Source organism: Strigops habroptila, chromosome 4 (genome assembly GCF_004027225.2).
Source record: "Strigops habroptila isolate Jane chromosome 4, bStrHab1.2.pri, whole genome shotgun sequence".
In the NCBI taxonomy this organism is placed as follows: domain Eukaryota; kingdom Metazoa; phylum Chordata; class Aves; order Psittaciformes; family Psittacidae; genus Strigops; species Strigops habroptila.
The window spans coordinates 16,316,861-16,341,325 of NC_046358.1; the positions used below are offsets into that span (position 1 = coordinate 16,316,861).

General features: G+C 45.6%; 1 protein-coding gene across 6 annotated transcripts in view; it reads left to right on the plus strand.

Moving 5' to 3' along the window:
• The window catches only part of RGS6 (regulator of G protein signaling 6), a 284,505-nt gene extending 274,082 nt beyond the window's left edge, over window positions 1–10,423 (plus strand). For 4 of the 6 annotated variants that reach the window (XM_030483768.1, XM_030483769.1, XM_030483774.1 and 1 more), the window contains 2 exons: window positions 2,596–2,653; window positions 6,022–10,423. In XM_030483768.1, the coding sequence (XP_030339628.1) occupies window positions 2,596–2,653; window positions 6,022–6,170 (207 nt within the window). In that variant the 3' untranslated portion in view covers window positions 6,171–10,423. The remainder of the gene's footprint in view (window positions 1–2,595; window positions 2,654–6,021) is intronic. The other 2 variants (XM_030483772.1, XM_030483770.1) reach the window with 2 other exon arrangements.
• The last annotated feature ends 14,042 nt before the right edge of the window (window positions 10,424–24,465 follow it).

Consider the following 24,465-nt stretch of genomic DNA (forward strand, 5'->3'; position numbering starts at 1 on the left):
CTGTATGCAGTGGTGTGCTGGTATTTCTCAAAGCAAAGTCAGTGGCTCACTTAAGAAGCATAGGAAATCCTTACAAAATAAAATGGGTAGGGACAATACCAATTTTAATTGGACTGCAGCTCTGAACTGTTCCCATAGTGATATAAGCTGGAAGAGAAGAAAAGCAGTATCAAATGTAGGAACCCAACCCATGGTTGCTCAGCTTCACTGTGATAAGCAGTAATGGCAAGAAGCTCAGGTAACTTGTCAGTCAAGCCTTACAAGAGGAGTGGGGCCCATTCTGCAAGGGTTTGGGGTAGCTTGTGGGACTGTGCTGGTGAGAATGGGTGAGCATCCTGCACGCTCCCCTGCTTACTCTCTACAGCCACTTTGCAGCTCCTGTTTCCAGTCAGTGTCAGTGTGTAATTGGTGGTATTGCCCACTATATTTTGTGTGCTGATTTATGTTATATATGTTCATAATTTATGTGTCTGTGTTTGTGTTGAACTAAGTTATTTTCCTGTGTTATGTTTTTAACTCTGTTTCATATTTAACTTCATTAATTTGTTCCTTTATCTTATGTTTGCAATGTATCTTTTAATGAAAAAAATCTAATAAAAAGAATATTTTTAAACTGACACAAAAATTAGATTTCCCAAAGACCTGAAGCATAATACAACATTGAAAACCAAACAGTGCTGGCAGGGCTAGTGCCATGGCAATCTCTTTCTTCAGAAGTAAGGTTTGGTGGCAGGACATTGCCCACTGCCAAAGTTCTGTTAGCTAGAAGGAAATCTGAGCAGTGCTGTCACCATGTGGAAAACCTCAGATTGAAGCTGATGGAAGATGTATTAGCTCATCTCCAGTGGAGATGCAGACCAGCACCAGTCCTCTGCTGGGAGTCTTACAGAGGGCGAGGGCAACACCGCTCCCCATGAGACGGCTTCTCCTCCGGGAAGGTGATGGTTCTGGCTGGAGCAGTTTGGGCAGCATGCTGAGAAAAGGGTAGCCCTGAACACAAAAGAGGGCTTGAAAGCAAGAAGCTACAGCAGACAAAGTCCTAAGCTGGTGGGTGGAGAGTATGGAGATGAACAGTCAGCATGAAAGCGCTTTGGTCTGTAATTGACATGGCAAAAGGGGAGCCTTTGCTGCCATACCAGAAGCTCTCCACATGCCTTCTCCCCCATCACTGCAGCAACAAAGCTCCCTATGGCATAAATCCTGCCTGGGTCTTCAGGTAAGTTGTTGATGGCATGCATGGGAGTGCTGGCTTGTGCATGTTGTTGGTGAATGTCTGCATGCTAGATACATGACCTGCACTCTGTGCTGGGCGGAGCACGTTAACATTGTGTGAAACCACAGGTACTGGATAAAACTAAACTTTCTATTTCAAATTATTTTTAAAAGCTAGTTCACAGCCTTTGCCTTCTCTCCCAACTGTGCAAAGTGCTGGTTTTGGTAGATAAAAGCAAAGAGCAAGATGAAAACTCCGATGGCTCATACAGGAGGTATGAAAGGAATGCTGTCTCCTTTTTGTGTCAAATCCCAGACATATTTTTATTCTTCTTACTTGGCTTCTTGCCTATGTTAAATTGATGAATTCTGCTTCATTAAAATAATTGCTAATTGCATTTTACACTTTAGTTCAGTAGCTGCCCAGCAAAGGCTCAGCCATCAAAGATGCTAAGTATCTCCTGTGACCTACAGGTTAAACTTCACTTCCCTGGGCCTCAGTGAGAGCACTGATGGTGCGCAGGTGCTGAGATCTGGTCCTCTGCCTGACATGCAGCCAAGCAGTAGGATGGGCCATGTACTTGGAAGTCAGATTCTGGGGGCAGTTTCATAAGGTTTATTGAGAATTCTCTGACCTGTTCCTTAAGTTACTCAAAATTCATATTTTACACTGCCTCTAAAAACTGAGGCTCCTGTCATGCCAGTGCTCAGGGGTAAAAAAATAATCATTCATTCAGCTGCATAAAGAGAACTGGACGTTACCTTTACCAAGACACAGTGAAGCTGCACATGATCCTTGCCTAAAAGCTGTATTACAGCTCAGCTGCTTGCAGGGAATGAGAGAAAAGAAAGCCTTCCTGCATCGAACGAGACACGCAGCATATGCCCTACAACATATGCCCTACTGCTTGTGCTATGCTGCTTGAGTGACAACAGTCTGGGGTTTTAATTGTTGTAACCCTAATTAGTAGTGACAAATATTTTGCAACTGGGGGGCTGGAGGTTTCTTTATAAGCTTTTAGACTCCATGTAAAAAGTTTACACCTTGCATCCACTCTAATCTCGCCTTAAGTTATTCAGCATATGTGTACAACAGAGTAAAAGAAGCACTTTTGTGTGCTGAGCTTGATATCATATGCTTTCCAAACCTCCTGCCAGCACAGCTTAGATGAAATTTCTCCTGGAAATAAGGCAGGAGTTGTTGACATTCTTTCAGCAGGGAAAGGAGAGGTAGAAATGTGTGGGCAGTCACCGGTTTCATGCTAAACAAAGATGCGTGTAAGGAAAGAGCATATATTTTGGTTGAACCTTTCTAAAGAAACTAGGTGTTCTTTGTGCCAAACTTTCGCACTGTAATAATCTGAAACTTCCTCACTCCATCAGAAATCCCCCCGAGGGAATCCCAGCCAAGCGTCGGATGAGACCCAACATGGCTTCTCAGGTCTGAACTTGTTTGGCATGTATTGTACCCAACTATGAACTGATTTAGCCATGGCAAGCAGGAGCAGGGGGCTTGGACAGACAGGCTGGGGTCCTGGGGAGGGTGCTGGCTGTCGGAAGTGAGCCGCTGTGCCATCCCAAAGGAGCTGCTGCGTGTGCTACACTTTGGCTTTTATCGGTCAGCTAGCACAAACCTCTTGTATCTCCTGCTGGACTTTGTGCCCAAGAAGCCCTGGAGGCCTAAGCCTGAAACAGAGATGCTATGAACAAGTCCCTGATCTGGTGTGAATCAGCAGCAGTTCTGTGAAGGCAACTGAGTCATGTTGAGTTACCTCGGCAAGTGGATCCTGGAACCTATCCAGCATTTCCACCTGTGACACAACGTTTTGTTCCCTTGTTCTTTTTAGTAACAGGAAACAGACACCAGTTTCCCTAATGAAATGCATTTTTTTCCAGATCCCATGATTCTACAATTCTATGATCCTCTTCATTTTAATGAGGATGTCTAAGATGAGAGAATCCCAAACTGAATGTCTGCATCCCACCCACCTCCAGCCTGCAGATATTCATATTGCTCAGACCCACGCTGTGAGGCTGATGCTTGTCTCCGCATTGGGTGGAAACAAAATCCCCTACATCAGTGTGCCTGTTTGGTAGCAAAGCTGAATCTTTCTTACACTTACACCCCAGCACTCTCGCTTGTAGCCAAAAATTTCACAGCGTTAATCCCTCTGTGTGATTCCAGGGATCCTTTTGCCATCTGTCATATCACAGAGGTGGACACAACAGCCAAGCAGACAGCATCTCTGCCTGCTTCTCACTGTCTTGAAACAGAGCTTCTCACACCCATCTGTGCACACGAGGCTGTTTTGCACCTCACACTTCCCTGGTGCAGTTATCCTCCCAGACAGCCAGGCTCCGCGCTGGGGATTCATCCCACCCTGCAGGCAGGAAGTTTGCTGCAGAGCCAGCCATCAGATCTGTGTTCCCGGGCTAACACCTTTCCCACGACATGGGGAAGCTGCAGATGGAGCCCTCCACCTTTGCCCGCGACTGGAAGCAGCTTCCCACTGGGAAAGCTGTGAGCAAGGTTTTGCCCTGCACAAACCACGGCCATCAGCTCTGGCCACCTTCTCCAGGGCAGCCTTTCTGCCAGCTGCCCTCTCCCTTCAGCCCAGCCAGCACCAGCATTTCCCTGTTCCCGCTTTGAACATGTACATGTTGAAACTGGGGCTGGATGTGGAACAGCGTTCGCTCCTCACCCCCGCTGGACCCTGACGAGGGAGCTGGCGTACCCCCAAGCTGCCTGCCTGTGAGAAGATAACAAGAGGAACAGCCTGCCGCAGATTAGTTAGAGTCTGCCTGAACAGTCATTATGCACACCCAAGGCTTACTTGGTTTTTTGTTCCTAAGGATGTATCCAAATATAGGTAGAAACTAACATCTTTTTTCTAAAAGCAGCCATGTTATTCTTCAGAAAAATAACATCCACGTCTTTCCCTTCATTTTCTTATAAATGGGATTCAGGAATTGATAATTCCTTAGCTTTCTTTCTCTGGTATTCCTCAACAGCAGCAAAATTACAGCCACAGTTGCAGCCCCCCCCCAAGCACTGCCATGCTCCCCCACAGAGGACTTGGCCATCTCTGGGGCAGCACTGGGCCAAGCTTCCCAGAATTGCATTTAAAAATTAAAATAATAATAATAATAGTAAAGAATTTGATTTATAGTGAAAACAAGCATGTATGCCTTAAGTGGCAGGGGTGCTGGCATGTCTTGGAGCTCTGGGAGGGAGCTGGTCCTTCCTGAGCTGTGCCCTGGGTGTGAGCTCTCTTGTAGAGATGGAGCAGCCACAGAGCTGTGACTGTTTCTCTCTGGTCCTGGGCAGGACAGTCTGAATGATGACAGTGTTTCCAGCAGCCGGCTGCTGATGTACAGAAAGTGGCCACATCAGACCATGTGCATTTGTGCAGCTGAGCAAATTATGTGGTAAAAGGTGCACATCTGAGTAACGAAATGAGGCTTCTGTAGGGAACTGTTACATCCCTCTGGAACAGCCCTAAATGGGAAGAGATTAGAAATCAGAGAGTGTGGGGTTTCTTTTTTCTTAGAGTGTAGCTTGTTAAACAAGGCTTATTTCAAATAACCTGGTAAATTTTATATTTCAAATTTTCCCATGTTTTGCACATACTAGTTTCCACTGTATCATCTGTTTCCCTTGCTCTTTTTGTGGCTTTTTCTTTCAAACAGCAATTATTAAGACTTTCTATTGCAAAAGAAAGCTTGGCTAAATATAGTAACGTAGACGAGCTTGTTGTTTAAGAGCTCCTAGGTATTCCACAGCTCTCTGGTATTCCCTGGATGTTTATTTCAACCAAGACTTCTTTTTCTTTTAAGAAAAACAGTATTTTTGAAGAGGAAAGCTCACCAAAGGAACCTAGCAACTGGTGCAGTACCTGAATCAGTTTTTCACTGTTACATCAGTAATTTGAAAGCCATCAGTATTCCCTGTGGGGATATACCCTTCTTATAGTCTGCAAATGGAGAAAACCAGCTGTAGGTCCTCCCTTGCTCCCAAAAGCAGGAGCTGCATGGCCTAAGCCAGTGAAGGGATCCAGACTTGAAGGTGACTTTCTCCCTGGTCCTTGGTCCTGCCAGTCAGTGAGAAAGCTCATGTGGATGCCGGCAGCGTGCAAGCAAGGCTGCCACGGCCATGAACCTGCGGTGGTAGCTTGGAGGAGAGCTTGAAGAAGACAGGGAGTCTGGGCAGGAGTAGACAAGCAGTGACCAAGCATGACAAGAGAGCAAGGAGTGGGCAAAGTGGGGTGGCGCCAGGGCAGGGACAGGCTGAGCTATTTCTCCAATAGGTGTATTTCTGATGAATGCAGGTGATACTGGTTCACAGGCTGTGCAAGGGACATCCCAGCTTTCACAGCAGTAAGGTTTTGCAGTTCTTCTGGACCTGGGGCAGTGCTCTGCATGGGAGCTGTGGCCTGGCACTGGCAGGACAGCGCTGGGCAGGATGAGTAGCAGTGAGTGTAGGACAGGGCTTTGCTTTCAGCAGTTCCCAGGTAACTGGAGGAAGGAAAGAACTTCACGAGACAGTGTCCCGGGAAACAGCTTTCAGCAGTAGCCACCTGGACATCACTAGCCACAAGCCCTCCTTGCCAAACCACCTGCCTGGGGCAAAATCACAGGTGCCCAAAATGCCGGGGGTCTGCTCACCCCCTATCACCAGCTTCCCTGTTGGCAGGGCCGGGGTGGGCAGCCCTAGGGGAAGGCTCCTGCCTGTTACTTGCAGTCAAACCGTCCACAGCATCACTCACACCTCCTGGTCTCTTCTGTCTGTCTGTCTGTCCCTCCCTCCAGGGAAAGTCTCTGGCAAGCAAGCGCCTCACGGGCCTGATGCAGTCCTCCTGACGGCTTCAGCCGACTGCCCCATGAGAGGGACATGTGGGACCGCTGCTGGGGATGGGGCATTCCAGGGAGAACTGGTCCATGTGGGGGAAAGAGCCTAGGCGAGCACAAGAGGAGCCATGCACCAGGGGAGCGCCTCTCTTCGCAGTTTACATCGACACTTTCCTACCTGCACAGCTTTGTAAAGATGCCAAGCTCTGTGCAGGTACTTTGCTTCTGACCAGGGTTTGGAGGAGCACACTTCACCATACGCAGAAGGTCAACAAGGCAAGGGCTTGCTGTCGTGTTTATTTAAGGGAACAGACCCAAACACAGCTTAGAGAAAGAAGAGCTGAGAGAGATCGGTACTTTTCCTTCATCTCTTCTGTTCATGGCACAAACATGGCTGTAATAGATGGTGCCGCAATCTCACTTGCTCCCTTTCTTGTGGCTGTGTGGATCCAATAAAATACCTGCTGGAAGCTGCTTCTCCTTCTCACAAAATCTCAAATGAATTTCTCCTGCAGATATTGACTTTAGCTTTGGTTTTCTTTCCTATATCTCTCCTTCTTTAAAGCAATGGAAAAGAGAAAGGCACATTTAAGTTCATCACTCACTGTCCTTCCAATAGCATGTAGCATGCCCAGAGATGATGGCCAGATCCTCAGCTGAAGTCAGGAGAGCACGAGTGGTTTTCATCACCTGAGGATCTGCCCCATTGAGTCAGACTGATCCTGGTGCAAATCCTCTGACGTCAACGAAATCGCTCGGCATGTGCACGTAGTACAAATGTGGTCAGACTCTGCCTGAAGCTCAAAAAGTCATGTTTTCGATGTGTAATGCACACATACACACACATACACGTAGTATTTAAAAGTGAGTTGTTTTATACTGTATTTGATTTTTTTATTTATTTAATGTTTTACATACTTAAAGGTGGATGTTCAAGCTTTACTCCAAGTAGATAAAATTAGACTCCAACTCCAATCACAGAGGGGCAAAATCTGCTCACGTGTGTACAGGGAAAGGCAACTCTGGTGTGGGCAGGTGTTAAAGTTCAGTCTGCAGTGAGGAGGGAATTGATGGACATGGCACCAGAAGAAGAAGGGTGGGAACAGGCAGGGTGCTGGGTGACAGGTAGCCCTTCCTAAAAAGCATCACACCCAGCTGTGATATAATGCTCAGGTAACTGAGTCCACTGAGAACCATCATTGTAAGAGTGCATTTGTACCACTGAAGGAAATGAGCTTCCACTAAAACTCATCTGACCTACAGCCCATCAATACAACTGCAAGTAGCTTGTTTCAAACTGTTGGGAGTATGGAGGCTAGATTGAGGACAGATGTGAAGTGACTTTAATTAAAAACCCCATGTATCCTAGCTGCAGATAGAAAAATGGACTGTATTCACATGCAGTGTATTGCCTATATATGAAATTTTCAAGGCTCAGCTGACTTAGTGCCACAAGACCTCCTGTCTGGATCCAATACAATTTGCAAGCAGTTCAGATCTGAAGCATATGTGAAAATAGACATTTCTTGGTTGACGTTTCACTCATGCCAAGGCAAATTGGCTTTTTGTGCAGGTGGTAGAAATTACTATATGGCTACAAGTCTGCATTCCTACCTAGGCAAAACCATCTAGCTAAGTAGACAACTGGCTATCAACAGTGTTCACTTCTGAGGCAAGTATTAATCTAATATCTTAGGCCTATATATGCACAAAATCAGGCCAGCATAGTTTGTCAGAAGAAGGACCTTCCTTCTTTACCTGTAACATTTCTCATTTGATACCTCTTTTGTTTTTTCCCCCTCAGAAAATTCCTATTATCAATTTAACCTAAGGTCCATAGGATCCTCTACACCTGCATGAATGTACAGTAGAATATTGAATATTGTATTTATTCTTTACACACACCTATTCCCATAAACACTCTGATTTCTGAGGTCTTGAGACAAAATTCATCCTACACATACATGACATACAGTGAGTTCCAGGACTGCAGCACCATCATGGATGTGCCTGTACATTCATGTGGTGTCCTGCCTCTGAAGAGGACATTTAGTCCCCTCCAAACTGTCACTTTGCAGGACACATTTTTCCTCTGTTGCCCACCCAACCAAAGGGTCCCCTTGGGTAATAGTGGGTCTGTGCGTAACAGGCACATTCATGCACATTCATACATGTCCCTGTACATTGCTCCTAGGAAAAGGCAAAGGCTGGTTCTTCTCAGAGCCTTGTTGATGATGTTATTATCTGTGTCAAACCCACCATCGCCATGCGTCACTGGAGCCCTATAAACCAACAACTGCTCACACCACAAGCTACTCTACTGCCAGTGCTGCCCAGCCTCTAGGCTGAGGCATTTCTCACGGGAGGTCTGTCCTACAAACCCTCAAACTGGTCCGCAGAGCATTCCTGAGGTGGGTGTACACATAAAGCAAGAACTCCAGTATGTAGCTAGGAGCAGAGACAGCAAAGTTACCAGGAGGTCTCTTCTTTGCATTGAGTTCCTGACACTGGGCGGGTCTCCGGGGGAAAGATGGCGTAGCTCCATGGAGCTACTCTTCAGTGTCCTGCAGCATGGGGCACACATGGACAGGGCTCGAGGATGCTGCAGGTGCATGGGACAGGTGGAATTTGGGTTATGGTCTGCGCGGGGAGCAGCAATGTCAGACTAACTTGAAGCTGTGCCGCTGGCCCGTGAGCAAAGCATCCTGCTTTGTCTTTCCTGCTCCATTCCTGTAGGACAGTAGTGTTGGCTGCCACAGTGTTTTCCCTGGTGAGAATATTCTGTGTTTGAACAGTTGAATGCATGAAGGGAATTCTTACTGACAGAGAGCATACATATGGGCATACATCAGGGGGCCTGCATGCTGAACAGCTTGCCATTTAAATGCACACTCGTGCAAGCTAATCTGCTCAGTAATGGCTAGCTGAGCGGACAGAGATGCATATTCTCTGGAGAGAAGAAAGCTCTGCTCCTCATTTCTGGACTACATTTCTCTAAAACAAACATGAGAGTAGACAAGGCCTCCTCCTGGGAACATGAATGAACTGCTCTTCACATGTCCTTTACTTCACATATGATGATACCAACATGTAACTACTTCCACCTGAACTGAATCCTTGAATTATTGCTTTTTAATGACATTGTTTTTTCCAAGTGATGCTACTCTTGTACACCCACCAGTATCCCATTGAGTGTTGCAAGCAGTAATCTGCTGCTTTATAAGCGTTCCATGTCTTCCAACTACCTCATCGTCCTGAAGATGAGTTAGGAAATCAGCTTTCCACTTCTGTTTATGTTCTAAATGGCATTGTTTCAGGGAAAGGCAGTCTGAAAAGCTTTTACGATGTCCATGCTGTGCAAGCTAGCTACAAAGCTTCCCATACTTACAGGGCTATGGCTGTGAAATATGGCTGTACACTGTTATTTGGATAATAGAGTATCCAGAGCATTCATGGCTATTGTGGTGAAACAGCACCAGGGCACACACTAGGAAGGTTCAACGAGCCTGTGCAGAAGCATTAGGCTTAAGCAAATGGATTAATGTACTCTCAGTATAACTCAGCTCTAAGATCCCATAGAGTACTGTAATAAAATGGTAGCAGGGCAGCCATAAAAAGTGGCAGTAAGCTGACATAATAATACCAGGATAAATGTAGCAATAAGGTAACACAGGCCACTGCAGTAAAGTAGCATTTTGATAATGCAGCAATAAGACACAACAGGATGCTGCAGTAAATTAGTTTGGGGAATAAGGCAGTAATAATGGTGTGTGGACAAACGGTGGTACATTTGTACCAGGTACTGCAGCAATAAAGATAACATAAGGTGTCCTAGTAATAAGTTACTACAGTAACAACAACATGATGCGGTGTAAAGTTATATCGGGATGCTTCCATGCTGCAGTCCAATCCTACAAGATGTGGTAGTGAGACAATGAAGACAAAATATGACCCATTTCAGACTGCAAAACATGAGGCAGTTTTCTGCTCAGAAACCCAAATTCTGGAATTCAGCAATACCAATCCTGTCACTCCCTGCGTTCAAGGAAGCTGAGGCAAGAGTGTTCTCCCATCCACTCTGTTATTTTGATATGAAAATACAAAGCTGACTCATTGTCTCTTCAGCCAAAATGCCACAGACTATGGTGAAGTACTTTTGTTAGTCCTTACTCAGGTGAAACCCTGGTGAGTCCTTTGCCTTGGAAAGGATTTGGCTCTCTCATCTTCTGGCATGGGTGGTGCTTTTAGCCTACAATTATTTCTGTTTCGGGGTGGGGAAGGGGAACCCAGGTACAGAACATCTGACTGTACTGGCCTGTTTCCTGAAATGCACAAATAAATTGAGCATCCTGGAAAAGTCAAAGCAATAAGGACCAAATCTGTTCTGTCTGTCATGCACGCATGCACACATGAATAATCCTACTGGAGTTGGTGTGAGTCCTGGATGCATCCATGGGCAAGGCTTGGCCTAACCCCATTCTCAGTGTCTCCAGCTGAGTGACAGAAGCGCTGTGTCTTCTCAGGTTTTATTTTTTTATATTATCTCTTTTCCTGCTTTTCCATTATTTTTTTTTTTTAATTTAATCTCGCCTTTGTGTGAAATGTCCTTCAGAAAAACCAGTTTGTTGTAAGACAATATGCAGCACAGTGGGCAGAGAATAGGTTGTGTCCTATTCTTTGTACCCTTCAGTGGAGGGTAAAGCATTCTGGAAAACAACCAGCAACCACTGTTACACTCAATAATCATCAGGCATAAGGGTTTAGTCAAAGTATCTATGTCAACAGCAAGGCTTGAATGGAGTGTGTGTGCTAGATAACAAAATGGTCTCCTGGGAAAAGGATGTAAATTGGACACCACTGCAGACTCCTGACTAGCAGGAGCAGCTCACAGCTGGCTCTGGCTCCTCCAAGCAGTCCCAACAGATAGGAATTTTCTGCCACATCTTTCTGACCCTTCGCACAACAGCTTTGCTTCCCCTTTAAGTGGCTTCCTCTGTCTCTAGCTGACTGTGCTCAGTTCAAGTTTTGAGCAGTGTTCTGATACGCCTTGGCTTGGCTCTTGCCTTAAACTCCTTGGCTTGCTCTTATTGTGATTTAATGATTAAGCAGAATTATTAAAGTAAAGCTCACAGTAGGGTAAGACAGGGTAGGTTATCATGATTTTGTCATTTAAGCTGTGAGCAATTTTTCAGCTTCTCAACAGTGTTTATAATCTGAGACGGAGAATAAGCAAGGCAGCTGCTCAGCAGAACAGTGAGCTGGTGAACAATATGCTATCTTCATGCCCATACATACTTTGAACTTACTGGTGAGGAGAAATGCTTTGTAGTGAGAAAAGTAATCTCAGGGCAGGAGAGAGTCAGACCTGAACAGCTTTTTCATGTGATACAGATTTTGCTTTGCCAGTCCCTAGCATCTGCAAAGCTCTCAGTTAAGAGCCAGCAACCTTCTAATCCTGCTGCTAAGCATTTGGAAACATGCTTTTCAAAGGCTGTCTTTACACAGCAATGCTATTACTTGAAGCCTTTTACTGTGAATTAATGGCTTTTGCCACAAAGATCAGTGTGGTTGCCCTCCCGCATTTGCAATAGGAAACTGTGGATTCACCCCTCATGGAGTGTGGATGATAGTGGGCAGAATTTAGGGAGCAATTTGCAGGTTTGGGGCTCAAATGACTTGCGTGTGAGGGAGTCTAATAATACTGTTTGAGATGGTCAAAAGTGCACAGGTCATTCACACGGGATTGGCAGCAATGAGAAGAACATGCCTGTCTGGGGACCCAGAAAATACCCTGAAACATCTCGTGTGGCAGAGGACAATTCTCTGTGGGCAATCATAGAACAACAGAATCAACTAGCTTGGAAAAGACTTCTAAGATCAACAAGTCCAACCGTTACCCCAGGACTGCCACCACCACCACTAAACCATATCACTAAAGGCCTTGTCTGCATGGTTTTTGAACACTTCCAGGAATGGTGATTCCACCACTTCCCAGGGCAGCCTGTTCCAATATCTGATCACCTTCTCTGTGAAGAATTGTTCCTAGTATCCAACCTAAACCTCCCTTGGCACAGCTTGTGATCGTTACCTCTTGTGCTATCACTTGTTACCTGGGACAAGATGATGTTACTTGGAAGAGATGGCATTGATACCTGAATATTGCTATCTGTCAGCAGAGATGCTAAACTGACCTTCTCTGTCTCACCTTTCATGCCATCCTCCCATAACTAATAGGTGACAGCCAGCCCTGAGCAGCACCTTCTATGGGTGGACTAGAAAATCCTCGTCTGGACTGGGATTTCAGGAGTGATTGTTCCCTTTTGGATCCTTGTCAAGATTCCTTATGTCCATCCACATGCAGGTTATTCCCACATGCTGCATAGCTTCATAGCCCAGCACTGTGGGTATCTCATACTTGTCACAATTCAGCGTGAGCCTGATGCCACATGGATTAAGGCACATCGGATAAAAAATTCAAACGATGCTTTATACAACACATAATTTCCCCTAAAAGCATTTGGGATTCCAAAATGCCACACTCTGCTCTTCGGAGGCCATTTGGGTCCAAACATGGAAAAATGAGGCTCTGTGGGATTTTCATATGCAATAAAAATATGTGAAGGGCCTCCTATCCCCATGGTGTGATTGAAGGCATCCAGACCATCGCAGCATGTTGTGTCTGTGGGCACAGTAATTCCCATTTCTCTCCAGGGCCATGACCCCATGCTGGCAGAGGGCAAGCCCTGGGAGACAGGTGGAAGGGAGTCCATGGTGGCGACAGGGAGCTGTCGTCGCCATTGCATGAGGAGCACCAAGGTGGGTGGACGTGATCTCCTCAAGGATAGATGGGATCTCAGTATCCCTGCTGCCGGGGACATGCAGCATCATTTACCAGCAATCTGGTAAAGCAGCTGGGCAGGGGAGGTGAGAGGCAGCATCCCCTCACATGAACTCGCTGCCAACTTCTCTTCCAGCACAGTGGGAACGTGTCACTCTGGGCACAGGGGCCGGTGCTTCGGGTTCTGGGCAGGACCAGGCACATCTGCACTCACTGCAGGGCTGCGGGGAGGGAGCTGGATCAGCCCTTCCCAAGGCACTCACTGCTTTGGCAGACACAGAAGACAAAGGCTTCGCTCTTAGCTTGGATGCTCTGTCAGATGCTGGGGGGGGGGGGGGGGGGGGGGGGGGGGGGGGGGTGCAGGTGGTGAAGCCACCTGGTTCTCCTCAGCCTACAGCCGTGCTGCTGCTGGCAGCTATGCTCTTCTCTGTGACCCTCATCCCTCCACCTGGCACCAGCAGCCTGAGAAGGGCTCTGCTCACCCCAGACAAGCTGGGAAGGGGCCTGTCAGTGAGCTGGGTGAGCTGCCTCGCCAGAGAGCAAGACCTGTGGCTCTTAGGTTTGGAAGGTCCCAGAGCTGAGAGGTGTCTGCAGCCCAAGCTATCCTCTTGATCAAGATCACCCCATGCACGCCTGTGCAAGCAAACCTGGAGGGCTAAGAGACATGACTGTACCACTCCCCAGACGTGCTTGTGACCCCCCCACTGTGCCCAGCCCTGGCAGCTCGGGGCCACAGGGCTAGAAGGGAGATACATGCTCTAATCCTTCAGAGCATCTCTGTTTTCTGTGTGCCATTTGTCTCTGCAGGACTTGTAACCTTTGCTGGGCTGGAAGCAAAGGACCAGTACAGACCAGGGAAACTGATACCTTTATCAACTAGACCCCCTGCTTAGCACACACCAGAGTCCATTTTTAATATCTTTGGAATCAGACTGAGAGTTGCCATGTGCAGTCCTTTGTCCTGCAGGACAGGCTTAATTGCTTTGCTTATTTACCTTCAAGCCATCCTGCAGCTCTGCTCATCAGAGCATTGGCACTCCTCTGTGTGTCATGCTGCCGGCACACCGCATTGCCATTACACTGGATCTTCCCTGCAGCCCAATGCTTCAGCACCTGCAGTTCTCTGCTGCCTTTCTCCCTCATCACTTTTCACTTTCATTTCCTTTGACCCCATCTTAGAGAGGCTGGTCTGTGCAGCTCGTGAAGGGGTTGTCAAACTGACATTTTCCTGCTTAAGCCGGCTCAAGAATCAGTCTCTTCGCTAAAAGAAATGCTCCTCTAGGGCTGCCATGTGCAAGGCTACTGAGCTCTATATCTGTTCTGCAATTACAAAACCAGGAGGAGGGGGATGTATATGTAGGTTTGGACTCACCCCTCTTTGATTCTCAGCCCCACAGTGCAATTTGGCCTGTGAGCAGGACTGCCACATCCCAAGCGCAGGCAGTGGCAGCGCCCTGGCAAAAGCAAGCCTGCAGCATTTGCCTGTACACTGTGTTCAGGACTGCTTGGCCGTTCTGTCACCTCCAGGACAGCTGGAATCTCTGACACCATTTTCTGTATGTGTGTCTGTCAGTGCAGCTGCATACTTGTTTATACAGACGACAGCAGGAAGGGCCTCAATCCTTCCCTCAGTTGATAGCTGATACTGTATGTTAGATCCTCCATCCGGGAGGACAGGCAGATTTTGGGCTAAGTCTGGCCAATTCAAGCTAAGTAGAGCTTTCCGCAGCCTAGAAAAAGCTTGTCTTGCCAGGACCCTCAGCCAGCCCTGCTCATACACACACATCCAACACATGGGAAAAAAACCCATCTTTATGTGCTTAGTCTGATGGATCATCTGCTGTGGGCCACCTGCAAACAGCAAGCCCTATCCTGTAGCCAAATTCCTGAGCTTCTGCATGTCATGCATTTTGATTAGGTAGCTACCCTACTCAAAATGCCTGTCCTTCTGTGATGACCTGCTCTGGACACTGAGGCGCCCTACCATGATGCCAGACTCCTCTGCTGCATGCTGCCTTCCCCTCTATAAAACAGCCCTCACAGCCAAAGCTGGGCAGAGCTTAGCTGCCTTCTGCCATATTTTAATTAGGGAGTTGTCAGAGCATTGTGGAAAGCAGCACAGCAAGCCACAGGCTTCTGAAATGTGGAAGCAATGGCAAGAGCAGTGCTAGAGCTACTGGCACCAAATAAGAAATGAAATTGGTTGTGTGGGCTTTTCTTTCTCACTTTGGGGATTATTGACCTGATGAACATGGTGGCAATTTTCCAACACTGTAACAGTGGTTTGAGTATGACCTTTTGAATCATTTGCCATGTCCTTGAGAGCTCCAATGGGTCACAGGAATGATGTGCCCTGGCTGCAGGTGAAGGGACCTGGATCAGCATCCTTCTCTTGGCTCCCTGCCTGGCCATTGGGGCATTGCTGCAGCCCACTCTCATGGGCTTCCCTCCCTGACTTTCTTTTCAGTTCCCAGAAAACAGTCTAGTTGCTATATTAAGGTGATCCTGCCTTCAGCATCTCTTTGTTTCTGGGGAGTCTTAAGCAAATCAAGTTGCGAAGTATACACAGAGCACCACAGTCTCTATGTCAGATGAAAGGACAGTCAAAAGGAGAGGGAGGGCAAGAGCGAAAGCTCTGTGTTTGCATTCATCTCTGACATGATAGATTCCTCCTTTCTGGAAGCAGCCTTGACATAAATAAAGCTTTTGTGCAAGAACTCTCTTCACCACCAATAGTCAGAGAGTCATAGATAATAAAAGACCTGGCAGCTCATCTTGCATTGCTCCCTGTAATCAGCAGGATTTTCTCTACTGAATATTTACCAAGGCTACTTTATCTAGCATGCCTCTGAAATCTCCAGGGATGGGACCTCAGCAGATGCCCTCAGGAACACATTTTTCCATACTTGAAGCCTTCTTACTGCAAGAAAAAAAAAAAAACAAAAAACAAACGTCTGATATATAACATAAAAAGCCATCTCTGAGTAAGTTTAAAACAGTGAGAGCCATCTGTAGGCCACAGATAGCAGAGGTGTTCAGCACTATAGATTTTTTCCCCGAGTATTTCCCTTAATGTATTTTTTATGTATTGTCGTGATTTAATTGCACTTTGCATCAACGCCCACTCTACATCATGACACAGTTTCGATATTTGTGGACGCTCATCTCTCTTTTCAGCCTTATCCCCACCTCGGACTACAATGACTGAGGCTCTTCTCGTAAGCTGGTTTCTCAAAGGTTGCTATCAACTTTGCTTCCTTTCTCTTTCTTTAAAAGATCGCTCATGAAAAACATATAATGTGAAGACAGAAGGGCTATGCTCATCCATACGGCACAAATACCCAGTCATTTGCATAAGTGAGGTATCACCCTGGCATCCTGCTCTTCGTGGCAAACTACATGCATGTGTCACACATGTTGTGGTGTAACATATTTGTTAAATCTATTTATTGCACATCTTTGACCACTTTACCTACCTTCAACCCACGCTGCCATCTGTTCTGTGGCTACCACCCCCCATCCACTCTCCTGAGTACCTAGGGAGGGCTGCCAGGAAAATGGTTCCTCTTTTTCTTGCCAAATCTGGAATTTCAGTTGCAAATTTACCCTAGCAAGAGTGCCAAGGGGAGACAGAGTCAATACTAAACCTGCTCCAGCTTTCCTGTTGGGCACATTTTCAATTCTGTCACTGTAGCTGAAAAGGGGAGCTGACTCCCATCAGAAAGGGGTCGTGCCCAACACTGCAAGAGGAATCAGCAGTTGTGTCCAGCCCAGGAAGAGCAGATCCTCAAAGGCTTTAAAACTGCAGTGTCTGTAGGATCAGAAAATAATTCTGTTATCGACATGCATGACATTCTCAAAACCCTGTACATTTGTCCTCACAGAAACTAATGCACCTGGCTGCAATGAGCGAGGGTCTTTTTGAAAACAGTTCCAATAAAATGTGTTAAAGCCACCTAGATCACTCCTGGAATTGTTTTTCCACAGAAAATATATAATATCCATATCGTATAATATCTGCAGAGTGTTTTTGTTTGCATGTAATTCAGCCATCCTGCAATCATGTTAGAGAAAGCTTCATGCAACACTGTATCAACATTACACATACAATCAGGTATTTCCAAAGTCAAGTAGGGCTTTCTATGCACAGGTTCCTCATAAAATAAGGCAAATGTGTTTTTTCCTATAGTACACCCTCCAGGAGCTCTTCTCTGGAGATAATGTGTGCTCCCCTCAGGGCTGTACTGGCACTGCAGCCAGGCATGAGACCCTGCTGAGATTACCAGCCTGCTCCCCGTGACTCAGCCTAGCTGAGCATTTGTGTGGGAGTGTACTTGAAATGATCCAGTTTACTCTTCCCCTAAAACACCACAGGAGCACCTGCTGCAGTGGAGAGCAGAGCTTGACCTGGTTCAATGGGCTTCATCTCAGCAGGGCAGAGGTAGATGATCCATTTAGGCTGATGGAAGACCCCTGCAGGAGAAGAGGTTGAGAAAGAGGTCCCAGCAAGTCCCTTTCCCACTCTCTCCATCCCCATCCTTGGAGGCAAGGACCAAGTGGATGAGCTGGTGACTCAGAAAGTCCTTTGATCTTCCTGGCCTTCTCATCTCCCCCGAGGCTGTTGAACTCATGTGTGTATGATCTTGGCCATCAAATCCTGCCTCTCCAGCATGCTTGGATAATAGCCTGGAATACAGGATCATTTATTTAAGATAGCACTTGTATCAGGGATGGAATTTATGATTATCACGGTGTGGGATACCATCATCTATACTAGGCTCATTACCACCACACCACAGTGATGATGGGAGACTTCAAAATGCAGGCAGAACACAAGGTGTTAACCTCAAACATGCTGAAGGCAACCTGTGCCTGCCCCAGCCACATCCTGGGAGGTCACATACCAAGTGACACACCTCCCTCCAGGGCCAGGGGGGACCATGTACTGCTTGCACAGTTTTACAGGGCACTTCACAGCACTCTGTGTGGGCCCATTGGAGGGGTGAATTTGCTCCCAACAGGAAGCATTTCTCTACCCCCTTGGCTAAACTGTAAATTTAAAAGCAAACACAAATTGCAACTGGCTGTTCTCAACATCACATGCCAAAGAAGTGTCAAGTTCTGTGATACCAGGTAGAAGTAGTGCCCAATATTAGAGACAGAAAATTAATTTCTATTAGCCTATGAGCCTGTCATTCCTGGGCAACAGATGTCTTTGATGAATTCCATCTCTTCTTCTGTTAACAAATTGCCTGCAAGTAGATTGCAGAGTCTCCAAGATTTATTCACTATTTGAATATTCTTGCTAAATATTTATTTGCCAGAGTGTTTTTCCTGGAGAAATTCTTGATCTGCAGTTTATTCACAAGGCAGTTGCTACTGGTATTGGATACCTGAAATTCAGAGAGCTTTGTTTAGTTTTGCTTGGACATGCAGGTTGCCTAGTATTGTCTCTGCCATCCAAAACTATGGATACAACTGTTAAAGTGGGGTTTGCTCAACCTCTCTCTGATATTAGTTTTAATTTGTCTTTTTCCATAACCATTCCTCTAAGCCAAGTTCTAACCCAGAACATTCCTGGAAAGAAAAGGGGTGTGAACACAGCCAAACCTAAATCATTGTTTATTTATTTGCTGAAAAACTGTAGTCAGTGTCATTCACTGTGCTCTGGACACAGATGATGTGGAAGGTTGTATCCAGCTGCAGGGTAGGTGCCTGCAGTATATATGCAGCTAAAACTTCCATGAAAGTTGTTAAAATCTTGTTCAGGCAAAACCAGCCTTGCCACCCAGCTGTTTTTTCATTTGGACAGATAATAATTGTATCTTAAGGCTACTAGAAATAACCAATCCATAATTAAAAGGCTGCTGGTTTTAACGTACATAGAAAAGGCCTACCACTCACTTTAAAGGTATACAATAAATCAAACTGCATTTTCTTGCCACTGGGTAGCACTTTATTTCTCTGAGAGTTGGCACCACTTCAAGACTCAATTTTTAGGAGAAAAAGAGCAATTGTTGGCCCCCTGGACTTCATGGAAGATGTGGTTGATTATTTAAAAAAACCCAAACAACCCGTTCCTTCTGTTAAAAATGGCAACATGACAGGGAGTTCAATCATTTCTTTTGTCTCCATCCATCCATCCATCCATCCTCTACTAAAATTTAGGACAGGCACTTAGGAAGGAAAAGAACCTTTTCTCCCAGCATCTCGGTCAAAAGCATGTTTTTCCTTCAGTTTCTTTGGAGTTAATTCTGCGAGTGTGTGTGTCTCAACCCATTTGTGTGTTAGGCTAAGAGCTATTTTGAAGCTATGTGCAAGTACTCCTCATGTTTTTTCTGGAGAGGCAGCCAAAACTAACTGACTTCTGGTATGCGATCAGTACTTACACCCATTTGACACACCATTCACCAAAGGAATGTAAGACACAGTTTTAATTAGAGTTGTCTTGAAGCAGCAGCTGAGCTTTTGACGCTGCAGTGTTTCAGATAAAAGGCCCTTCCCTGGCAGACCCTCTACCTGCTGACCTAGACCTGCTTAATTCCCAGAAGGACAGGGCAAATCCTTTGGTTAGTACAGGCCTACAGCCCTACCCCACTTACCTATGGTTGGCTGTGAGTAGCCCAGCATATCCCCTTCTCCTCCCTGTAATTAGGAATGGATATGTTCTTTGTCTTGGTCTCTAAAATATATATACTGTCTGCAAACTAGGAGAGCTTTCACAGAGACTCCACCAGAAGGCCACTGGGCTACATGCTGTCACATGGTGGATTTGGCTTGTTTGTAAATGTGGAGGATGCAGATAATACATCTGATGGTACAACCTCACTGGCTGGAAAAATGAGAAGAGCAGAGCCAGTAGACCTAGAGTGACCAGTTCCCCAAAACCAAGAAGTATGTAAGCAGACCCCTCTCTCAGGATGGACCTGGGCAGGTGGGGAGGCAGCAGTGTGATACCCTCACATAGAAGAAAAGAAGTTAGGCAGCAGATAAAATGATTAAGTTAATGGTGAATGAAGAATGGTGAAGAATTTCCTTATCAGTGGAGGCAATGTGTCTTTCTGAAGTTCTCTTTAGCCCAGGAGCATTGGAGGACTTGCCACAGTTCCAGCCTTTACGCCAGGACTGCCAAGACCACCACTAAACCATGTCACTAAAGGCCTCACCTACATGATGTGTGAACACTTCCATGTAGGGATGGTCATTCCTGGGCACTTTCATGGGCAGCCTGTTCCAATGCCTGTTCCAATATTTCAGGAAAGAAATATTTCCTAATATCCAACCTAAACCTCACCCGTACAGCTTGAGGCAATTTTCTCTTGTCCTATTACTTGTTACTAGGAAAAAGAGACCAGCCACCTCCTCTTTCCATCCTCCTTTCAGGTAGTTATAGAGACCCCATTTTGTATAAACAGAGCTGTAACTGCACTGTAGGTGATTGAGCAGTATTTGTGTCACCTGAGCATCCTTGAGCAGGTTGTTAGTGAGAGCTGATCCATAGGATGCTGAGTGGGTGCCTACACCACCAGCCACGCACCCACCACAGGCTGGTCTCTCCAAGTCCTGTCTCAGCATGCTTTCCCTCCCGTGTAAAAGCACTGCAAGTTAAAAGCTGCTTATTATTGCTGAGGTTGTCCTTAGGCTGAAATGTGTTTATTCTTTTAGGGGGATCACAGCACTCCATTTACTCCTTGTTGGAGGCTGAAGGACACAGATTAAGGGAGTTCCTCTAAATAAGTGGTACAGGTTTCCAAAGAGGTGCAGAGATCAATTAAATCCTAAAGAAAAGCTCTGTCAGCGGCACTGCTTATGCAAAAAAACTGTGCCAGATCTCACCACCTTTCACACTCTCCCCCTCCAAATCACAAACACAAGCTGGCAAATCATGTGAGAAGCTGTGCAGGAAAAAATGACATTCAGGTGGTGGTGCAGATGGTGGCCAATTTCGAGGGAGGCATGAGAGTGCCTAATAGAGCCCTGTATGCTCCAAGGCGTGAAGGGCAGTCCACTGCCACCAGCATGGGGGACCAGTGGCAGCCATGCGTGAGGCATTGGTGCCCAGGTAAGAGGTTCAGCAGGAAAACTTCACTGTAAAAACATCTGATTTGTTTCCTTACCTGTTGCAGCAGCTAGCTTTTCATTGCTTTCTCTTTCCTGAAGGAGGCACTTTTCCTTCTTGGCATCTTTGTCCAGTGGCAGCTGCAAGAGAGCCTGTAGGTTTGGGCCAGCATGAATGTTCCTTTCTCCTCACAGCAGCCAGGCAGGACATCAGCTTGAAATCTGCCTGCACCATAAATGCTTTATCCTTCATTTCCCTCCTCCTCCTTCAATACTGCTTTTACAATCCCACTCAAACTTCAGAATGGGTCTTCTTCTGAGGGGGCTAGGGAGGAGCAATGAAGAATAGGCATTTTTGGAGCTCACATCCAAGCAGAAACCCACTTAAATGAGGAGTCAACATGGCACCAAACCAAGAGCCATCATTTCTGCAAAACCCTTATATTATGTAGGGCTGATTTTCCAGTAAGAAAGTAAAAAAGCATCCAGGGAGACTGGAGGACTCTGGTGTGGGTGGCCACCTCACTGGGCCTCTGCCCACTCAACTGCTCTTGCAAATAGGCAACATGTATATCTGAGTGACAAAGCAAGGACGGTAACAGTTTTGTAAGAGAAAAGGTGAGAATGTGCTCATTGTTATTTTTTCTAGATTTATACATATATCTATTTTGAACATTTACGAATAACATTTTTGAGTAAAATAATAATTACAATAAAGCCTGTGTTTCTATACTCCATGTTTTTCCACCATCAAACCTTCGTTTCCCATATCTTTTACTCCAGCATCACAAACCTATCAAATGCCAGTTGGGTGCCTCTAGAGACAAGGCAAAGATCTCATGCTTTCACAAGGAATCTTTTAGGTGTTATCCTTGCTCCCAAGAACTATGTAGCAGATGAATATTTTCACTTGAGGGTGGGACTTTCGTGGTTTAAACATTCTTCTGCTGCAGAATGCAATGAAACAGAAATGCTGAGTAATTCTGAATGAAGTTAGGAAAAAAAATTACTTTCATTTTGATTCAAGTGTTGGACTTAGGTAAAAGAAAATGATTCCTTTCTACATTTCCTTTTTTATTATATAATTAAATTTGACATTAGCATAATTAAGAGAAAGCCGTTTGAAGTGTGACATTAAAGATGATCGAAATTGAACCTTTGAAGTTGAAATGGCTTTTTTAATCACGGGTTTTGTTTGTTTGTTTGCTGGTTTGTTTCACAAGAATTTGTGATCAACTGTGTTGTCATCTTCTGTGGAACATTTCAAATTAGATGAATTAACATTTCCTGACAGGAAAAAAGATCCTTTTCCACACAAAAATGTCCATTTATCTCACTTGCTCCCTGAAAATTTTAACTTTATTCTAATGACTTGTGCTGCTTTTCAACATGTAACGAGGCATTTCCATAAAAGCTGTTAGTTACTTCTTTGAATATATTTAGATTATCTATAGCAACAGTTTCTTTTAAATAAGTGGGAAAACCAGAAATATTAAAAAAAAAAAAAAAAAGCAATAAGTTATTGAAAAGATAAATAAAATCCTAAGCCAGTTTCACCGTAAAGCTTGTGATGTCTTTCCTGAGGGGAAAAAACCAATGTTGTAAATGTTGTGAAGCTGGTCTTGACTATAGTTGCAGAATCTAATTAATTTATTTATTTAAGTTAATTAAGCCTTATTTTATGGGGTCAGGCCAAGCAGAGTGTTGGTATTAAAGTTGTGTAAGGATTCATTTTTACCTTTGCATCTCTGTTGCAATATTAGCATAGCCCAACCATTGTCCAACTGGAATGTATGGGACATGGCTGCAAAGTGTGGGACACAACTGGAAAATCTCAGCAAATGCAGTGGAGGAAGCCAACGCTAAGGGCTCATCCTCCTGAGTCTCTGATCATAACTAAGTAACTTTCCTTCACAGGCTGTTCATTTTTGGTCTGAAGCTTCACTGTTCTTCCTTAGGTGTCCTGTCATGTCTGAGCAGCAAGGTCTAGGAAGAAAAGGCATTCCAGAACATATCTGGTTTTTTAAGTGCCATCTCACCTTCACTCATCTGCCTCTATTGAAACAAGAGACATCTTCTGGTAGTTTGGACATAGCACTACCCTCTACCTCAATAGGAGGAAGAAGTTCAGTCAGGGAAGAAATGGTTCATCGTCACTAGGAAATACAGAAATCTTGAAATTCCACTTCTCAGATTACTTGAAAACCATACTTTAAAAAAATACAGTTTAGGAGGTAGTCACTTAACTGAGGTGTTGATGATTCTCAGGAAGTTCCTGGCAAGAAAAATTACTTGCTCTTCTTCTGGTCTCCACCATGGCTCACTCAATCCCTCATCTTTGCTGAGTCTGGTTAACTCATGAAATGACTCATTTCATAATCACTCAAGACTGAGCAATGATACGGAAAAATGTAGTATGTAATGGAAACGGAGACCTGTCAACTCATGTGGGCTGGTGCCAAGGAGGCTGCTAATTATAGCCCGACATGTAAATAGTCCTGGAAGATGATTGTACTTATTTGGACTAGTGCAATATTAATTAAATACTTTGATTATTTCTGAGATAGACTTTTGTAAGGAGGGGGAGAAGTTGCCAAGGGAATTAACCTTTTCATTGCTGAATATATGGTGGTCTTCCCTGGAAACTCCAGCAGAACGGTAAGTCTGAAATTTCCTCCCTCTTTTTTCTCCTATCTTTGACCTACTGTCGTGACACCTCCCATCATCGTCTCCTTGCCCTTGGTCTCCCCTGGATCTGTGCCCATGCCAGTTCCTTGAGATCACAATTTACCTGTCTCCTCCAGCAGGCAGAAACCCAAAGGGGATGGATGAGGCAGAGCTGCTGGCAAGGGACCAGGGTGGCCTTCATCTGAGGCCAGAGTGCCCAGCTGTCCAGCCTTCTGCACTTACAGAAACAGCTAGCTTCCACCTCCTGCTCTGGGGTCCCCATCAGCTTCCCAGTACCACACAAAATTGTCCCTCCTGGCTAAGGCTGCCCAGAACCAGGAGAGGGAAGGGGAAGCTGATGCACAAAACCACAAAGCAGAGGAGCTGGAACCACCTCTGTAAAAAAACTGCTGAAGACTTTGGTGGGTTCAGAAATGGCAGGACAAGATGCTGCTGCCTATCTGGCTCGTCCCTTGGAGAAAACAAGTAGCAGTGGCATTGCATGTGAGAGGCAAAGACTAAGAACAGGAGGTGTTGTGAAAATAAGGAAAGGCTATTTGGCTTTTCAGTTCCTGCAAGACACAAAGCTAAGCTTGGGCTCAGCTACAGGCTGTCTAGGACTGATGAATGTTTCCAGGGGTGTTGGGTTTGCAGGGAGCCTGGGGCTGCCCTACAAGCAAGTCACCTCAGGTGGAGGCAGGCTGCAATCTGCACTGGCCCAGGGTATTGGTGGGCAAAGCAGGCTTCTCAGCCTGGAGCTATCTTCCAAGCAAACTTCAGGCCACATTTCAAATAAGCTTGTTGTTACCTTATGAACTACTCTACAGGAGGTGTTGAGCTGT